Source organism: Lepeophtheirus salmonis, chromosome 5 (assembly GCF_016086655.4).
Source record: "Lepeophtheirus salmonis chromosome 5, UVic_Lsal_1.4, whole genome shotgun sequence".
Lineage (NCBI taxonomy): Eukaryota > Metazoa > Arthropoda > Copepoda > Siphonostomatoida > Caligidae > Lepeophtheirus > Lepeophtheirus salmonis.
Window position 1 is genome coordinate 41026161 of NC_052135.2, and position 17291 is coordinate 41043451.

Consider the following 17291-nt stretch of genomic DNA (forward strand, 5'->3'; position numbering starts at 1 on the left):
AGTACCAGACTATATTTATATCGGAACCAGTATAACATCATAGACTATTGTAGCGCCGATGGTGTAACCCCCAAATTTAGGTACAGGACCCTACCCCCTTCTTTCCCTCCCCTAAAAAAATTGTACATTACTGTATTATCTACAAATTTCTTAGCTAGTCTCTATATATATCAGGAGAAGAATGGGACTAGTTGGCTCAGTTTTTCTATTTTTGAGATGTTACTCAGCTTGTAGAAGTGATATTGAAATTTGTAATTTGTATCAATAGTAGGCCAGTAGTGAGCATTGATAAATAATGGTCGAAAATATTAATTTATCAGTATAATAGAAATAAAATTTAATTTAATCAACAAATTATACTATATAATAATGTCATAAATATGTATATTATATATAGAAATGTATATACTATAGAAAATTTCGAGAAAGTGAAGCAACCCAACTTGCTCTCCTCTACCTATTTTTTACCCGATACCAACTTTAGTATCGGAACAATACAAAAATATTGCTATCATGACAACACTATCCTAACAACTTAATGTTTTTATTTTCTTTACAGACTTGGGCTTTTAATGGGAGAAAAGCATTGTTATCCTAAAATGGGTTCTAGCAAACGATCCAACACCTTAAGTTACTATACGATTTCGTCTACTTGGTTTCATTCAGTATCCAAAAAAAACCTCTGAGCTTCAAAAAAATCGTAACTCTTGATGATTGGCTCAGCATATTTGCTCATAATCCTAATATTGACATATTTTGGTTCGACTTTAAAGACTCTGAATCCTCCATAATCGAATTCATTTATCATTTGAGTATTTTACTAGATAAATATCACATTGATACAAATAAAATCATGTTTTCAACGAGCTCTCATAGTAAGGGATTAAAACTCCAAGAAGTTCTGGCTGCAACAGGCTTACCATCAGGTCGAGTCACAGTAGACACCGTCTCTTGGCTTCCGTTCATTCCCTCATGGGTAAAATATAATGGCATAATTACTGGAATGAAAATGTGTGGCTGCTGTGCCAATTTAGGTTCGCCTCTCATCGCTGTCAACTCTGAATCGGCTCTTAAGAAAATAGCTGGAGAGAATGTTCACTATCGTGAATTGCAATATAAAGCTAAGAAACGATACGTTGATATATTTGTCTGGACAATAGACTCTGCTGAGGAAATGGAATCATTGGTGCTTTTAGGTGTTAATGGCATAATCACTAATAAACCTGCGCTACTCAAAAGAGTTTTAACCAAAATCAAATTAAATTACTGATAAAATTTCATTTATTTTTCATAATTTATTCATACATATTTTACCTCATACCTATCTAGGTACATTACATACATATAACGCTTAAACAAAAAAATCCCTATCTGTTTAAGAACAACTGTTAGATTGATACATATTATTGCATTTTTTTTAGTTGTTTAAATATTATTCGTTTTTATTTAAATTTTTTTCACTTAGATTATAAAATAAAAAATATTTATTGAACAAAATTCATAATTTTGTGAATAAAATAATGATATAAAAACTGATCTTTTATAGTATAGATGAACTAATAACACTATGCAACAAAATTTGGGAACGCCCTCCGCCTAAAAACCCAAATTATTTATTGTTATTTAAGTCATAAAACACAAAAATGACCATTAAAACCTTCTGCAGCAATAGGTTTGGCCTTTAGAATTTTTACAAAAAAAAAACGTTTTTAGAGTATAATTACGATTCAAAGCCATGTTTCGAAGTGAAATTCACCGGAATGGAGAATAATGTCGTCAAATAAATAAGCTTCGATTACTGGTTTATTCTTTCAAATATTGCAAAAATTATTTATAAGAATATTTCGAAAATTGAAAGTATATTATAATATAATACTAGGGTTTAGAATTGGATGTCCAAAATGAATCGTTTTGTGGCCATTATTCTAAAAAATTGAAAATTGATGTCAGATGAAAAAAAAGAGTACAAAATGAAAAAAATATTCAGTAAATTACAGATATTTCAATTAAACATCAATTTGCATGTGTCATATTTAGAAGAAAACGAGTTTTCAGACAAATTTTATTTTATCTACGAATTTTTGCACCTGAAAAAAAAAACGAAAGTGCAATTTTCTCCTATTTCTTATTTTGCCTATAACTTTTTTGATATTGAATAAATTTAGGAAACGTCATTATTCGTAAAGTTGTGTTTTGAGACGTTAATCTCTTTTTGATTTATAATTCAACCCCGTATCTTGTCTCCTTGGGTTTAGAACAACCTCCTGACAAAAAAAAATAGTATAAAAAAATCGCCAACGCCGTCTTAGCCTTACCAGGTTCAAAAGAGGAACCCATGAAAAATTTAAGCCTCCTAAGTCCAATGATGTGGACACCCATACAGTACAGACAGACAGACACAAACTCTTTTTTATATACTTACATACAGTTAACAATCTCTTGAACATTGTAGTTCAATCTTGTATGTATGTATTTTTTTACATTATTTTTATAATGTTAGGGTAACAACTCTTGATTAATCAGTATTGTTCATACATAAAATTCAATTCATGATGGTTTTTTTTCGTCTTAATTTTCTATTGACAAGCTTAAAGGTAAACTCAGTCACTTATTCATGAATGAGAATGAGCCTTCCTTTTTTTTTAAATACCTTCAGATTTCAAATCGATTTTACATTAAAGAATCTGTAATACACAATTATATATATTTCCAGTTTATTTAATAAATGAAAAATGCATTAACGAAATGAGTGCGATCTAATAAAAATAATTAGAAAAATAAATAGTTTTTTTAAAAATAACTTGGTATCATTACACTTGCTGTGGATAGGATTGTAATAATTGCTCAATAGTCTCTATTATCTCAGTATTATCCTTCTAACATGAAAATTTACCAAGTACAGTAGAACCCATTTAAGACATTAACTAGCGTCGAAACTCACTCTAAAATATATATTCGTATTTTTTATTTGGTCTGAAGGGATTTTTTTATAGATAATCTGGAACGGTCTAAAACCGTGGACCGAAATTTATTGTTTTAAAAAATGATCCATTGTAACAAATTTTATAAAATTTATTTTTCTAAAAACTCTCATTTTTTGTGGCACCGATCAAGACTGATGTTCTTGTGTAGAACGAATTTTAATACGACACGGCGTTACCTCACTAACACAAAAATACCCTATTTATTTTATTATCAACTGTTGATTTCCTCGTCTCACTTGATACGTTAATGCTATTTCATAATTTATTCTTTTTGATAAATAAACGAAGTAATAAACTTATGCTCCGTTTCCAATAGGACAATTTATTGTTCAGACCTCTTCGTATATTATATATATTGTCTATCTGCTTATTTCTATGAAGATATTTTGGCTAACGTATAGAAATAAAAATATATAGCTACGTTTTTAATAAAAAATTACAAAGCAATATTATAATACAGTATCGAATAAAATACTATTTAGGATTTTAATATTATGAAATATATATGTTACAGGCAAAGTGGAAAATTGGACATTTTTCAAAATTCCCATTAGGGCGGCAATGTACAAAATGGCCGGGTAATCTATAAAATTTCCAATGGGATGGCGTGTATTATAGAATAGTAAAAGGGGTCTTTGATGGTCATGTAAGCGGTGGCGGTGAGTAATAATTCATCTTCGAGAAAAGCAGTTAACTAGCGTAACCTGCTGGCCGGGGTGTATTATAATATATTCGAAGGGGTCCTTAATATTCAGGATAGTGATGGCGATAGGTTTTGATCCACCTGCAAAACCTGTTGGGGATATATATTTTGCAAAATAAAATGGAGTCTCTTGTGACAATTTATTATACTATAGTTTTACTGTCTGAATACAATAAAATTTACTAGATCAGGGTCTTTTAATATAATGGGCTACAGAACCTATTAAGTTAAATATCTTAAAAAAGGACAATATAAAACAAAACTATTAAATACAAATGTATTTCAATTTTACACCAAATATAAATATAGGCCAAATTAAATTTTTCATTGCCAAACTGCATAAAAAAGGTCACGAATGTTACTTATAACCATCTCAGACCGATATAGCATTTCCAAACCAAGATACAATATTAGCTTCAATGCTAAATACAGATATTCATTTATAGTGGGCATTTTTGAAAATTCACAATTAGAAGATTTTATTAAAAAAAGAGAAATAATAAGGTTCCGAAATTAATCGCTTCCTGGTGAATTGCGTCAACTGTTGGACTTTTCTTTATTTAGGAGTATATTAATACAAGTTAAATAATCAACATTCAGAAAATTAATAACTAATAAAATGTACAATTTATTCCTATGTCAGCAGTGAATTTTTTTACTAATCATATCCAGTAGTTTTTTGAACATGGATTGGTTAAGTCTAAATTAAATCTTGTAAAATTGTTAACAATTTTCTACGATTATTGATGAATAAGCTCACAGTTGAAAAGAATTGACTTACTACTTACTGATTTTGGGTTTTTATTTATTTCACTTTTTAGACGAAAAGTAAGGAGATACAATAATGGCCCCATCTTGTATTACATAATATGTTAAATAGAAAAGAAAAACATAAGCATTGTTGTTATCTTTAAAGCGTTAATGTAATATTCAACTTAACAATATTATAAGGGAAGTAAAAGCACAAGGAGAAGGCAGCAGCGAGACTATTATTAATTTACAGTTGATAATTCTATAGAAAAAAAACGCGTGGAAGGAGAAGAGGGGGAGAAATACTTATGGTATTATTGTTTAAAATACTGATGTGATTATCAACTGCCTACTTTATTATGAATTATGATTTTTGAGGGTATGACGAAAGTATTTATTAGTAAAATGTTTAATGAAGATATACTACGTATAATTGACTTAGACGTTTTTTATCCTTTACAGTAGATTTGAAAACGTCACACTGCATGAAATTGTGATTCATTATGAACCATATTCTCAGAATAATAGCTAATGAAACGACAAAGTTGAGTATTTCGAAGTATATTTGAAGTTCCAACTTTAAAAAAGAAGGCTGAAATTAAATAAAATCTACATACTAAAAAATAAACCATCATACATTTATGTTAAATATACAAAATTAAACAATTGTAATCATATAACTAATAATAACAATAAATTATAAATACAGAATATTGAAATAATAGATTGATCCAAATAATATTTTCTTGTTCTGACATGAATTCAGTTAAATATGTCATAACTTTACTTTGCTAAACACAAACCAGACGTAGAGTTTCATCAAAAAGATCATCACCCTTTTTTCTTAATGTGGAAGTTGATATATAAAATTGTGCACAGGATAGATATCGATGAGATCAAAATAATTATTAATAATAAAGTAAATGTCAAAATCATAAAATTAGACAATAAATATACTAATAAAAAAAATGTTACAAATAAATACATCTTAAAGATTTAGAGCAAAAACTAATTATGTAGTAATGTCCGGCGATATTACTCCTTATTAAGGGCATCAAAAAATATTTTTTCCCCTGTTATTTATGCTAGTATAACCGCATACTATTATCATGAAGGATATGCACAATTGGTAATTATAATGCAACCCCCAATGTAACTACCCCCGTTGTTGTGACCATTTAAGCAGTTGTTTTTGCCTTTTATGAGTTTTCTGAAAACCTTTTCTTGGAGCTTATCAACCATAGCTAATCCTTGAGTGATAAAAAAGTAATATTTATTGACTTTGTGATTTTGGAAAACCTAATGATCATACTCAAGTCTTTAAGTGAAGAAAATAATGTCAGACAAACTAGTTGCGAACCATTCAAAGCTACTACCCCCGTTGTTGTGACCATTTAAGCACTTGTTTTTACTATTTAATGAGTTGTGTATCATAATTCTTGATAATTTTAGCTAAAATAGCATCATATTTTATGATTAGATTTAAAAAAAAATGAATACATACTGTTAGATGGTACAAAATTCAGAGTTCCATTTCGTAATTTGGTGTGAATGACTCTAAACATGCTGAAAATTATCTTAACTTCACAATTTACAATGGGGGTATTTCTATAAATGACATCATTACCAACATCTTCCATTTATTAATGATGGTTCTTGGGGAAGGAACGGGTTTACCCGTGTATTTCTCCAGAATTTTTTTGAACCTAGGATGATTGGCAATGGATAAGGTTATATTACATGGAATAAGCATCTTTGTGAGATCAAAGTTAAAGTCTGAATGATGTATTCATCGTTAACTTGATTTTATAGATGAATATCCATACTCTTGATATGAGATGAGGATAATGTGTGGCTTGTAATTCTAGACAGGCTACTAAAGGCACATTTATATCGACAAATCTAACAAGCCATTTGTTTCTCATCTGGTAAGTATTTTCCCAATTTCTGGGCCTCCATTTTCAGAAATCCAGACAGAAGGCGAAGTTATTTTAGGTCTTTTACTCAGTTTTCTATCGACTATCAGCATCTAACATTATATTAATATTGACTAATAATGGCGGGAATGATAACCTTCTTGATAGAAGAAGATGTATGTTATTTAATCTATGATGTCATAAGCATTCATTTCCTTCTCCTTCTATGCTTTTGTATTCTTACCTAACTTATCAACCTTAGTTATTATATAATAAATGCATGCACAACCTATAGAATAAAAAGAGTGAGTTACCCTTCTGCTGTTGGTAGCCATCTTGAGTACTTATTTATACAAAACACTCTTAAGTGACTTTCCTTATTCATTAATAAGTTAATGCAAATTATTGGTGCAGACAAGTCGAGGATTACCATGTCTTGTGTCGCATTTGGTTGCAAAAACAATTATGCTGCTGGCAATTCAATTTCATATCATCGTTTTCCGATCCAGGATCCAGAGAAGTGCAGACAATGGGTAAGGAATCTCAAGCGAAATGACTTTACTCCCAAAAAGTTTTCGGGAATTTTTTCGGTACATTTTACTCCGGAATTCTTCAATCGGACTCTGGACGTTGTAAGGCTGAGAAAAAAATGCTGTGCCTCCTCTATTCAAAGCATTTCTGCCTCGCCTTCAAGAAGTTGCAAGAACTCTTCGAAAACGCAAGTCTCCTACAAGGAGGCCCTCCTCATCTCCTAAAAAGGTCAAACCATCTCCTGGACTCGAGATAGATTCTTCCCACTTTGAGGCTACGGAAAATGTGCAATTGAATCATCTCTATTCTCTCCCATCAGTTCAAGTCATTAAGGAGAAGCTCCAATGGTAAACGAATATGATTTACGTGCTTGCAGGCCGTTCTAAAAAAATACAGATGTCAACGGAATACAATCTCCAAGAAGTTAGGAAACTTGTTTGACGTTCTAAAAGACCTGAGGTACAAGAGAATGCTACCACAAGAGGCTTTATCCATTCTTGATACAATGTCTGACGTACCTAAAAACCTTCTAAAAAGGATGCAAATCGGAAGTGGTATAAAGGGAAGTCGCAGTAGCTACTCAACTGAGCTTCGAGCATTTGCTTTGAAATTGCCATTCTACTCGACAAAAACATATAGTTATGTAAGAAAGACCTTTGACTTATGCCTACCTAGTCTCAGTACCATTCGAAACTGGTATTCGAATGTGGACAATGATCCGGGGTTTACTCAACCTTCCTTTGATATTCTTAAATCGAAGGCAAAAACAAAACGTATTATCTTGACATATTCTAAAATTAGGCTTCATCACGAAACCAGTCTCATTTCTGAGCATTTTAAAAAAGAATTTATACGAATGTCTTTTTCGAAGCATATTCTTTTTTAAGAATCAATGATTCAAAGGTCTTAAATATCATGTGTATATTATATTTATATTTTCTAAAAATAAATAATAGCAAAGATTGTTGTAATAAAATGATTCTAGTGTATTGTTGGTTCTGATGCAACATGGCTTCTCAAAGAATACTGACTTTATTATATAACATTTGTTATAAATGAGAAAGATGGTCACGGAGCATGATGTAAGTGAGTGTAGACGCTGAACGTTGAAAGTGTAAGAGTGATTTAACTAAAAGAAGGATCCCGATTATAGACATTAACAGACGACATAGTAAATAAATGAATTTGGATTAAAAGTGCAAGGAGAAGAACTTGAATCTTATCCTTATCTTAAGCCTTGCACAAATTCGAGAATATCGTTGTGCGTCCAATGTTTGAAGTGAGAGTGAAGTCTCCTATACATCTTCATATACAAATTATAGGTAACTAAGATGGTAGCTGACGGTTGACTCTCCTTTTCTTTGCCTATTGAGTATTTAGTTATTATATAGGTCGGTAATTAAGACCCATGTTAACATCAGCTGCCTTCAAGAGAAAATGAATTAATGCTATATAGAGGAGAACCTTCTTCATTTAAACTAGCACCGACTTGTCCATTAAAATCTGAACACTTGGAATTTTAAACTTCAACAAAATATAATTTAATTAACAGTATAATTTCAACAAAATTAATACTATAAATAGATGTATGTCTGAGCTCTCTTAATCATTAATGTATCTACCTTTAGTGGGGTAATGATGACTGTCTGGCGGCCTCGGAAGGCCTGGTACCTGCTGCACGTGTAGTCATCTGCCATTGTGTCCCACCGCTGGCTGACAGTGGCTTTGAGAGCCTTGTTGTTTAGATGAAGGACACGGCAGACCTTCCACTCGACATCACTCAAAAGGTGTAGTCAAGGGGGTTGGTATCAGAGGTATAGGGAGGGGGGGGGGCAAAAGAGTTCAGAAGAACTCAAAAGACTCATTCAAACATGTCTTGCTACGGAGGAAATAGGTTTCTTTTAGATGGAAAATATAATCATAATAATTTGTCAATTAGGTACTACAACAATGATAAGTTATAATCATGAAACTAAAATCATCCTCAGAATCCCTTTCACATATCAGTGGTAAGAAATATTCAATTCCTAATATTTTGCAGCTAAATCAAGGTGCATACTTTAAGACTTTTTATTCACCATATCTTAAGACAGATTCAGAACAAAGTCGACCGTAGTCCTAAGATCTCAGAGGCTATTGTATAAATTGGATGACGCTACAGATGTTTTTTTTTTTTTGGTAATCCACAAATTAATTTATATAATAATGTATGGTCATGCTTGGAGCTATATCCAGCTTATATATCCACGATGATGTCAACATATAAGAAGTTCCATTTTAGAACTCTCGAGATTTATAGTGCATCAGTGTGATACAATCCTAAACTCCTAAGCATTTACATAACCAACAATACAGTTATCATTTTATGAAATATATTGAAAATGATGAAGAAACTGTACCTAACTTTTACATTTATAACAATTTATTTTGTGTACACCTTTGTATATATTTGACATTCCAATCAGTTTGTTCTATGTGTAATATTGAAGGCCTTTACTTTAATAAACCGATATGTCTTAACACTATTTTAATATATTTACTTAAAAAATCATTTCATATTTTCGCAGAATGGATTTGGCTCTTCATATCGGAACAAACAAATTCAACATTTTTAGATATTGTATCTAAAAAGTTGTTAAGTTTGTTTAAAAATTAAAAGCATTTTAGTCTTAATTATTAAGATCAATAACTTTATAATTATACGTTTAACTCAATCGATTAATTTAATAGTATTTCGGCTGTGAGGTCACGCCCCATTGACAAAGGGAAACGCGTAGTGGAAGAAACACATCTCTTCAAATATGCGTAACTGACATACCTCGTATTTCAAGTTACCTTGAGGGATAGATGGGATAGTATATTTTTCCACCCACAACAGTAGCCAGCAAATACAAGTAGTAGGTCCCCCTATTACATGTCCAAGTATTAACACACCCACGACTTATTCAATAACACGGAGGAACACCAAATTTCTACCAATGAAAGTTGCCAAGAATATAACTCATCTTTGAGCGCAAAATCCATAACAAATCTCAGTTTTCATAAATATTTGAAATTATAGCAATTACTAATTCGAGACTATTATCATTGAGATACATTTTTTTTCTTCATTAAAACAATCCCCAAATTGAAATAAGATGAATAAAACTGATGTAAAAAGGTCTTTTATTATTATAAAAGTATTTTTATTGATTCTGTATCCTCTACTTAAATCAACATATTTCCTTTTTTAGGCTGAAAAATGATGAAAAACGACTCTTCCTGAGAGCATTATAAGTTATAACTTATTCATCATTCATAGTCATAAGGAATATCATGCCTCATATTATAGAAAAATATTCCATCTTTTATTTAAAAAATATGAATCTGAATTTGGTATTTTTTTGAGGGGGCTAAACTAGCAAACAGACTATATTATCTTAATATTGTTTACGATTTCTATGTCCTCATAATGACATCATATCCCGTAATAAATAATAATTATTATTATCATAACATAATACAGGGAGAACTATTTACATAGAGAGTGCACTTATTTTCAGAAAAGACATAAGTTTACATAAACAATCATCTTTAGTTTACCTTCGTAGTATTTGATTGGATAAAAGATTATAGGTAGATGTTTATCTTAAAATTTATAACTGCGTGAATACTTGATCTAAGAAATGACAATGTAGCATCGAGCGTGTATAGTCAAAGCTCAATGCGTCATTTAAAAAAAAACAAAAGGGGATAAAATCTGATTAATAAAGCAAAGTTTTTCTGTTTGTCGATGTATAATAAATCCGAGCAATACTGGGTACAACTGCTAATGATAATATGTTATAAAATTTTCATTTCGCTAGTACAATTTTAAATGTTAAAGCTTCTCTTAACTATCGCAATAATATATTTTTATTTTGCTCAAAATGATTTAACAGGCAGTTCTAAATTCAGTAGTCCATAAAGTCTCTCTGCCACCTTCTACGAAAACCCATCCTTTAATATACGGTGTTATATATTCCGGATATATGAAGCCATGCATATATACGGAAAGAAGTCCTATTTTATTTTACTTTATAAAGAACTTCTTGTATTATACAAATAATTCAAAATTTTAGTCAATCACATTCTTTCTTTTAAACTATAAACACATAATAGTGTTGGATCGGTATAAAAAACTAGTCCTACCAGTTCGTTCCTAATAAAATTTGTCACTACTAGGACTGTTCCTTATTGGTCTTTTAATGAAACTACAACAGCTGAAATTACGTAGTTAATACTAACTAGGTCATTTGAGTCGCTGAAGTTTCATCATGAATTATGATTAATAACCTCTTACAAATAGAAATTTTAAGTAGGTGAGTAACTAGAATGTATTATTATTTATTATACGTTCTAGCAATCATTCATTATTTTCCGCATTATTATATTCTTCAATCCTAGATAGGAGTGAAGAAAATAAAGATAGCTATGACCGTAGTACTAAAAACCGAGGTATCGGACCTTACCCAGGACCGTTGAAAGGTAAAAAAGGTCGTACTGATAAAAAAATAATGATTAAGAAAGCCCCAATCACTCAAAGGACTGATCCAACACTCTTATATAAAAGGGTTTTCTTTTTTCAAAAACCTTCTACTCCTTGAAACAAAGAAATGTTAGTTTTTGTTGTTCTACTCAGTATTATCAAAATGTTGATAGTAGGACTTAAAATAATGTATCTAGTTGGATATTTCCAATAAAGTATAACACAAAAAGCTTTAAGTGAGCCTACAATATTTTGAAATGTATAGTACTTTGTATTTTGATATTATATGTTAGTTTTAATCACAGTCCTAATGAAATCAATTGTATTAAAGTCAATTTTTTCCCGATGTATGTATTAACGAATCAAAGGATACTATTAGTCCCGGGGGGCTCCCATTAATATCTTGTTTTCAGTAGAAGTATTTATCGGCCTATTTATGGTTTATCATCCATAGCCCCTCCAGTCACATTTCTGTCTTAGCCTATTTCTATTCGAGAATGAATTTATTGGTTTTTATAACATTGGTATTTGAATTGAATCAAAGATATGTACTGAAAATTCTTAAAACTAGAAGTATACTCTGATCGTTTTGGGACGGAAAAAGTAGGGTAGTATGAGAAAATAGCTTATTTTTTCCAGTATAATAGTTAATTTTTTATCTAAAACACGGAAATAAGATTGTATATCGATATAGTAACATAGTTTATTACGTTTTAGGGGCATATTATTAAATATTAAATAAAACATTACGAATTGTTTTATTAATTTATATTATATCTTCTATGTTCAAAATATTGTTTTTTTTTATTACTAGGTACTACGTAGAACCGCCGGTGTTTAAATTGAATAAAATATTACTTAACTTTTCAAGTTCAATATCATGATTTCACTCGTACTTTTGTTCAACAATAAAAAAATTGTCCCCTAAATAACATTTTATCAAATACATATTGGGCAAGGTTTGAGATATTAGCTTTAATGAGCCATAAGGATAAAATGCAAAATTGAATGGGAGAAATAATTTCTTATTTAATAATAATGTAAAAAGTAATTATTATAATGCCAAATTGAGTAGGTTAGCTTAATAAAATATGTATTTAGAATATTGTTCTGATTAAGGGTTAAATAAATAGGAAATATTCATCAACATTAAAGATTTAAAAAACAATCCGTATCAAATACTCACGTGTATATTATCAAAAAAAAAAAAAATTCTATGTATATATAGAAAACTGCAAAGACATTATTTGAAAAATATAAAAATGATCTTAAATTTAAGTCAACGAGGAAGAAAAAGATATTCCAAAAATCTTGACTATATATAGGGCAGGCGGTCATCTGTATTACCCTTTCATGACGGTTCGAACAAATTCTTCATAGTTAACATTACCTTGTGAATCTTCGTGTCCAGCAAGGAGTTGTTCAACCTGCAAAAATAAAGATATTTGTTACAATTAATTGATAAATTTGATACAAATAATTCTATTTCTTAAAATGAAGTAGTCATTAACCTTCGGTCATTTTTAAACTGAAATTTTGAGATATTAATAAAAAACTATTTTATTGACGTACATTTGAACTTAATTACAAATAGTATCATGACTTTTTTTTAAATATCTGCAACATCTGAAGAAAAAGGGTCATTGCCCTTTGACATTGCACAAGGGACTGTTGTTCTCACCTCGACATGAAAATGTTCTCATGACAAGCCAGTCTTAAATGAATTCTAGTTAAATAAGTTAACTCAATAAAGTTTGATAAAAGTTAAAACAATGTCAAATATAGAATGGAAGAGTAATAAGTCACTCAATGGCATGTGCCAGGGCAACCCTCCAGACCAACAACTACCGAAGTTAATATAAAATATGGCTATTGAGGAATATTTGCGGAATTGAAGAGAGGGATGAAGTACCTCCTCATCGCTGAGCTTTTCTCCAAGTGTGGTGAGAAGATGCCGCAATTCAGCTGTAGAAATGAATCCATTTCCATCCTTGTCAAAATGACGAAGGCCTTCAACGAAATCCTCTGCGGTATCAGAGCTTCTTCTTGAACAAATGGCTTGGAGAATGGGTAAAAAGACCTCAAATGAAACTCTTTCATCCGCACGTTCCTGGATCACGAGCTTCTTGACTTCAGACTCGGTGGGATTTTGCCATAGTGCACGCATCACATCTCCAACTACCCCCACCGGAATTTTTCCATCTCCCCTATTGTCGTAGAGGGCAAATGTTTCCTGGAAGTCCGCGATTTGGTCATCGGTAAAGGTAATCCTGGACGAGGAGCCCGACATCTTCTAACGATTTCTATTGAGAAGAACCTCTTCTTTCCCTCCCTTAAGTTTGTTTGTACAATTTTATCTACTTTCTCTCTGTTTCTAACTCCCCCTTCTTATGATTCATAATATCTTGTACAAAACATGACTTCACGCTCTACCTTACCATCAACACACTCCTTCAGTAAGCAATGTAGCTAGCTAGAGCAGTTCACTGAGTAGGGAAGATTGGATATGATGTGAAGGAACCCTCAATTTAAAAAATATTACTTACAACTGATAATTAATATTTATTATTTATAAGGTATATCAATTATTATAATAAATACATTATAAGATGATTTAATATTAAAAGTAAAGTAATAGGTCACTCACAGTCATACTAAATACAAAGTTTACTGAGAGTAGACAATTTATAAAATTGGACATTAAAAATATATGAAATTACTAAAAAGCGGGCTTAGATAATTTTATTCTTTATAATAAAAACGTTATGATATCTTATTGATTTTTTTATATTGTAGTAATCACTGTTTAGAGGTATAAATAATTTTTTTACTCCTAAATATCATTAAATTATAATTGTTTGAATACATTTAAAGGACGAAGTGAGTAATCGTAATTGAAACATCAGTTAAAATTGACAATATGGTCATCAAACAATATAAAAGATATCGATACCAACAATCTCTAGCTGAGTTAAATTTCAAGTGGAATATACGAAATATAATTAAATAAAGAATAAGATCTGACTCCGTCTTCCCTATGTTTTTTACCAGGATCTAATTCACTGTTTCTGTTTCTTTCTTCATTCTCTGACTAACCATGGATTACTTATAATTTTATTAAGTTATCCATGGACTAACTAACCTTAACAATGAGTGATTTTCCATAATAATTTGTAATTCAAATATAACTAATTAATCAGTTCTATGTCAAATTAAGTGGTTGCTGTTTGATTATTTTTAAGGGTAACTCTACCTCTAATTCGTTATAATTAATTTTTAGCCACCTAGTTGGAAAAAAAATCATATATTTCTTAACTAAGTATTATTTGATGACAAAATATTAATTAGGGCGAGTGCCAATTCGAATATTCATTTAATATTCTACTATCAATTACTTTATATGTATTGATCGTTAATAGTGATTAATTAAAATCTCCTTTTTGAGAGATATATGCTGGACATAACTGCCCGTGAACTGTATCTAACCAGCAATGGATGATGAAGGATTAGCCTGTTCCACTTTTTTCAGAAATATGACAATTTTTTGCTGTGAGAGTCAAACAAAATGTCATGTAATTATTATTCTGCTCTAAAAATCATAGATGTAATATTTGAAAGTCCACGGGTTACAAGAAAATTGAAAATTTAAATGTGCAAAGGGGGCTGACAACTACAACCCCACAGATACGGTGAGAAATACCGTAATTTATGTTCCATAATACATAATTTTTAAATAAGTTTTGATAAATGAATTGTAATGTACATACAAAAATGGGTGGCTTTCATTTGGAGACAAAGTGATTCAAAATCAGTCATCTTGAACTTATTGGTTCATGATAAAAATGTGATTGGAAAACAATCTGTTGCGCAAAGTTAATATAAATGTATTTATATTTCCCTTGGTGTAACGTGATAGTTATTAAAATTGCGTAAACCTCCTTCCAATTGCGTGAGACTTGAGTGGTCTGCATATTAAGATTTTCAAAATTCGATCAAAAATTTGGATGGGGGCGTCATTTTAACATTTCGCAATAATGATTATTGAATGGTATTTTTTGCATAAGTATTGTTTTTTGATAAAAGTTAAATTAAAGCACTTTCAAGCAAACATTTTTTGAAATTGGTTTAGTCTGAGCGGAGTTATGTTCCACTAAAGTTCGAGGATCCTTCGAAAAGGGTCAAATTTTGAGGGGCTCCGAAATGGGTCTAGTATTTGTATTACTCTAAAATTTCAGACATAGTGTTCTTTTGTTGGGAGAAACACCCTCATCAAAAATTATCAAAATCGGTGATGACCATGTCAAAATTCCGAAAAAGTGTGTACACTTGACATGGAATGCCCCTTCTATTGTATTGTTATTTAATAAAGATTTTTTTTTTACATATTAACTATTGTTTTTAGTTAAAGAACTTATACTTAGCAGTATGGAAACATTTAATAACTTATTTATTTATGTCAGTGTGGAGATTCTAGATTTTTGCAAGAGTAATATTCCAATATGATGATAATCAATTTGTCTATTAAGAAGAATATTCTGACTTCTATAATTTTGGCAATTGCAATAGCATTTAGATTTTCTAACAGAAGTTTACAAAAGTTAAGAGGTCTGTTATATATTTCGTAAAACACTTAATCACTTAAAAGTTATAAATAACTGTATTATCTGTAATTAATGTATTTGTGTGGAAATATTAGTTCTTCGCTAGAGTAATATTCCAATAAGGTGACACGCAATTTAGTTGTTTAGAACAGAATTCCCGATTCAATACATTTGGGAATTGCAATACAATTCAGATATTGTATATAGAAGTATACAGAAGGTAAGAGGTCTCTTATATTCTTATAAAAACATATAACAGTTCCAAATAACTATTCATATGTAATAAAAGAATAGAATATGCAATGCAGACCAAAATATGGAGAAAAGAGAAGCACCTTATCTTTACGAACCATGAATCATGTTCCACTTGATTTCCAATCACCAAAGGGACTCCGTAGTAATAAAAAAATCAGGCTCGAGCTTGAAGTGTCCAGGTTATATAATTATCCGTATAGACCGTATATCACGAAATTCAACTAATAAATGTAATTGAAATGAGTGATTACTGCGTTATATACATCAAGGACACTGAAGGACTGTTATTAATGAAATAGTTTTCTATAAATAAATCAAATCGTATGAGTTTGAAATTAAATTGTTGTTTTTTTTCACCCACCTATCTAGATTAAGAGATGAATTCAGACTTAGTTTCCTACTCCTCAAAAAAGGGGACACAGCGGAGTTGATGTACAAGAATTTCAAAGAAGGAGCTATGGATAGAGGATGAGAACTCCTACTGTTCCTCACTAAGTCTTTCAGGAGATTATTCTGTCGTTTTATGGAACTCCTTAGTTCTTATATGTAGAATTATGGTATAATTCCGTAGAAGATCTGGAGGAGATTATGTATAGGGATAATGATTAACGAGATCAAAAGTGACGCAGTTGCAACTCTTCTCCGCTCTCACTTCATTATTTCTGTTGATAAAGTAAAGGACACAAGGGTCCCTTAAGTAATTTACTGATGTTGTGCAATTGAATTCAATGTCATACCTAAACGCGTAAAAAAGTTTTTGTGAACCAAAAGGAAGTTGAAAGTCCCCCTTTATATAGTCCCAAAATAATTCCACAAGAATTAGAATGTGTCTAGAATTCCATGCTCTATCCAATCAATTTTAAACAGCTCACAATTCTTCTTGCAATACTATCAATCTTTCAATACAGACTAAAAATATTTCAATTTCAGATGTAATAAATTTAATTTATCTAAGCATTATTATTATTTATTCCATAACTGTTTAATTACTTTCATCGTCACTGTCATGTTCATCTTTTATAAGAGGAGGAAAATATTTAACAA

The 17291-nt window shown here is 30.6% G+C and overlaps 2 protein-coding genes across 5 annotated transcripts in view; one reads left to right on the forward strand and one right to left on the reverse strand.

Annotated features, from left to right (window-relative positions):
- LOC121118061 (uncharacterized) overlaps window positions 1–1532 on the forward strand; it is a 29280-nt gene extending 27748 nt beyond the window's left edge. For all 4 annotated transcript variants that reach the window (XM_040712607.2, XM_040712606.2, XM_071888673.1 and 1 more), the window contains one exon: window positions 560–1532. In XM_040712607.2, coding sequence (XP_040568541.1) covers window positions 560–686 — 127 coding nt within the window. In that variant the 3' untranslated portion in view covers window positions 687–1532. The remainder of the gene's footprint in view (window positions 1–559) is intronic.
- A 10931-nt stretch (window positions 1533–12463) lies between these two features.
- Window positions 12464–13778, reverse strand: Mlc-c (Myosin light chain cytoplasmic). Its single transcript, XM_040712958.2, has 2 exons — window positions 13304–13778; window positions 12464–12818 (listed from the first exon to the last, which is right to left on the reverse strand). Exons 1-2 carry the CDS (start codon window positions 13679–13681, stop codon window positions 12735–12737), a joined length of 462 nt encoding a protein of 153 aa, XP_040568892.1. The 5' UTR covers window positions 13682–13778; the 3' UTR covers window positions 12464–12734.
- Window positions 13779–17291: the final 3513 nt, after the last annotated feature.

Excerpts from the sequence above, each read along its gene's own strand:
- Mlc-c (XM_040712958.2), bottom strand. The coding sequence starts at position 13,681 with ATGTCGGGCTCCTCGTCCAGGATTACCTTTACCGATGACCAAATCGCG. Across the intron at positions 12,819-13,303 it reads AAAAGCTCAGCGATGAGGAG|GTTGAACAACTCCTTGCTGG; the intron begins GTACTTCATCCC and ends TTATTTTTGCAG.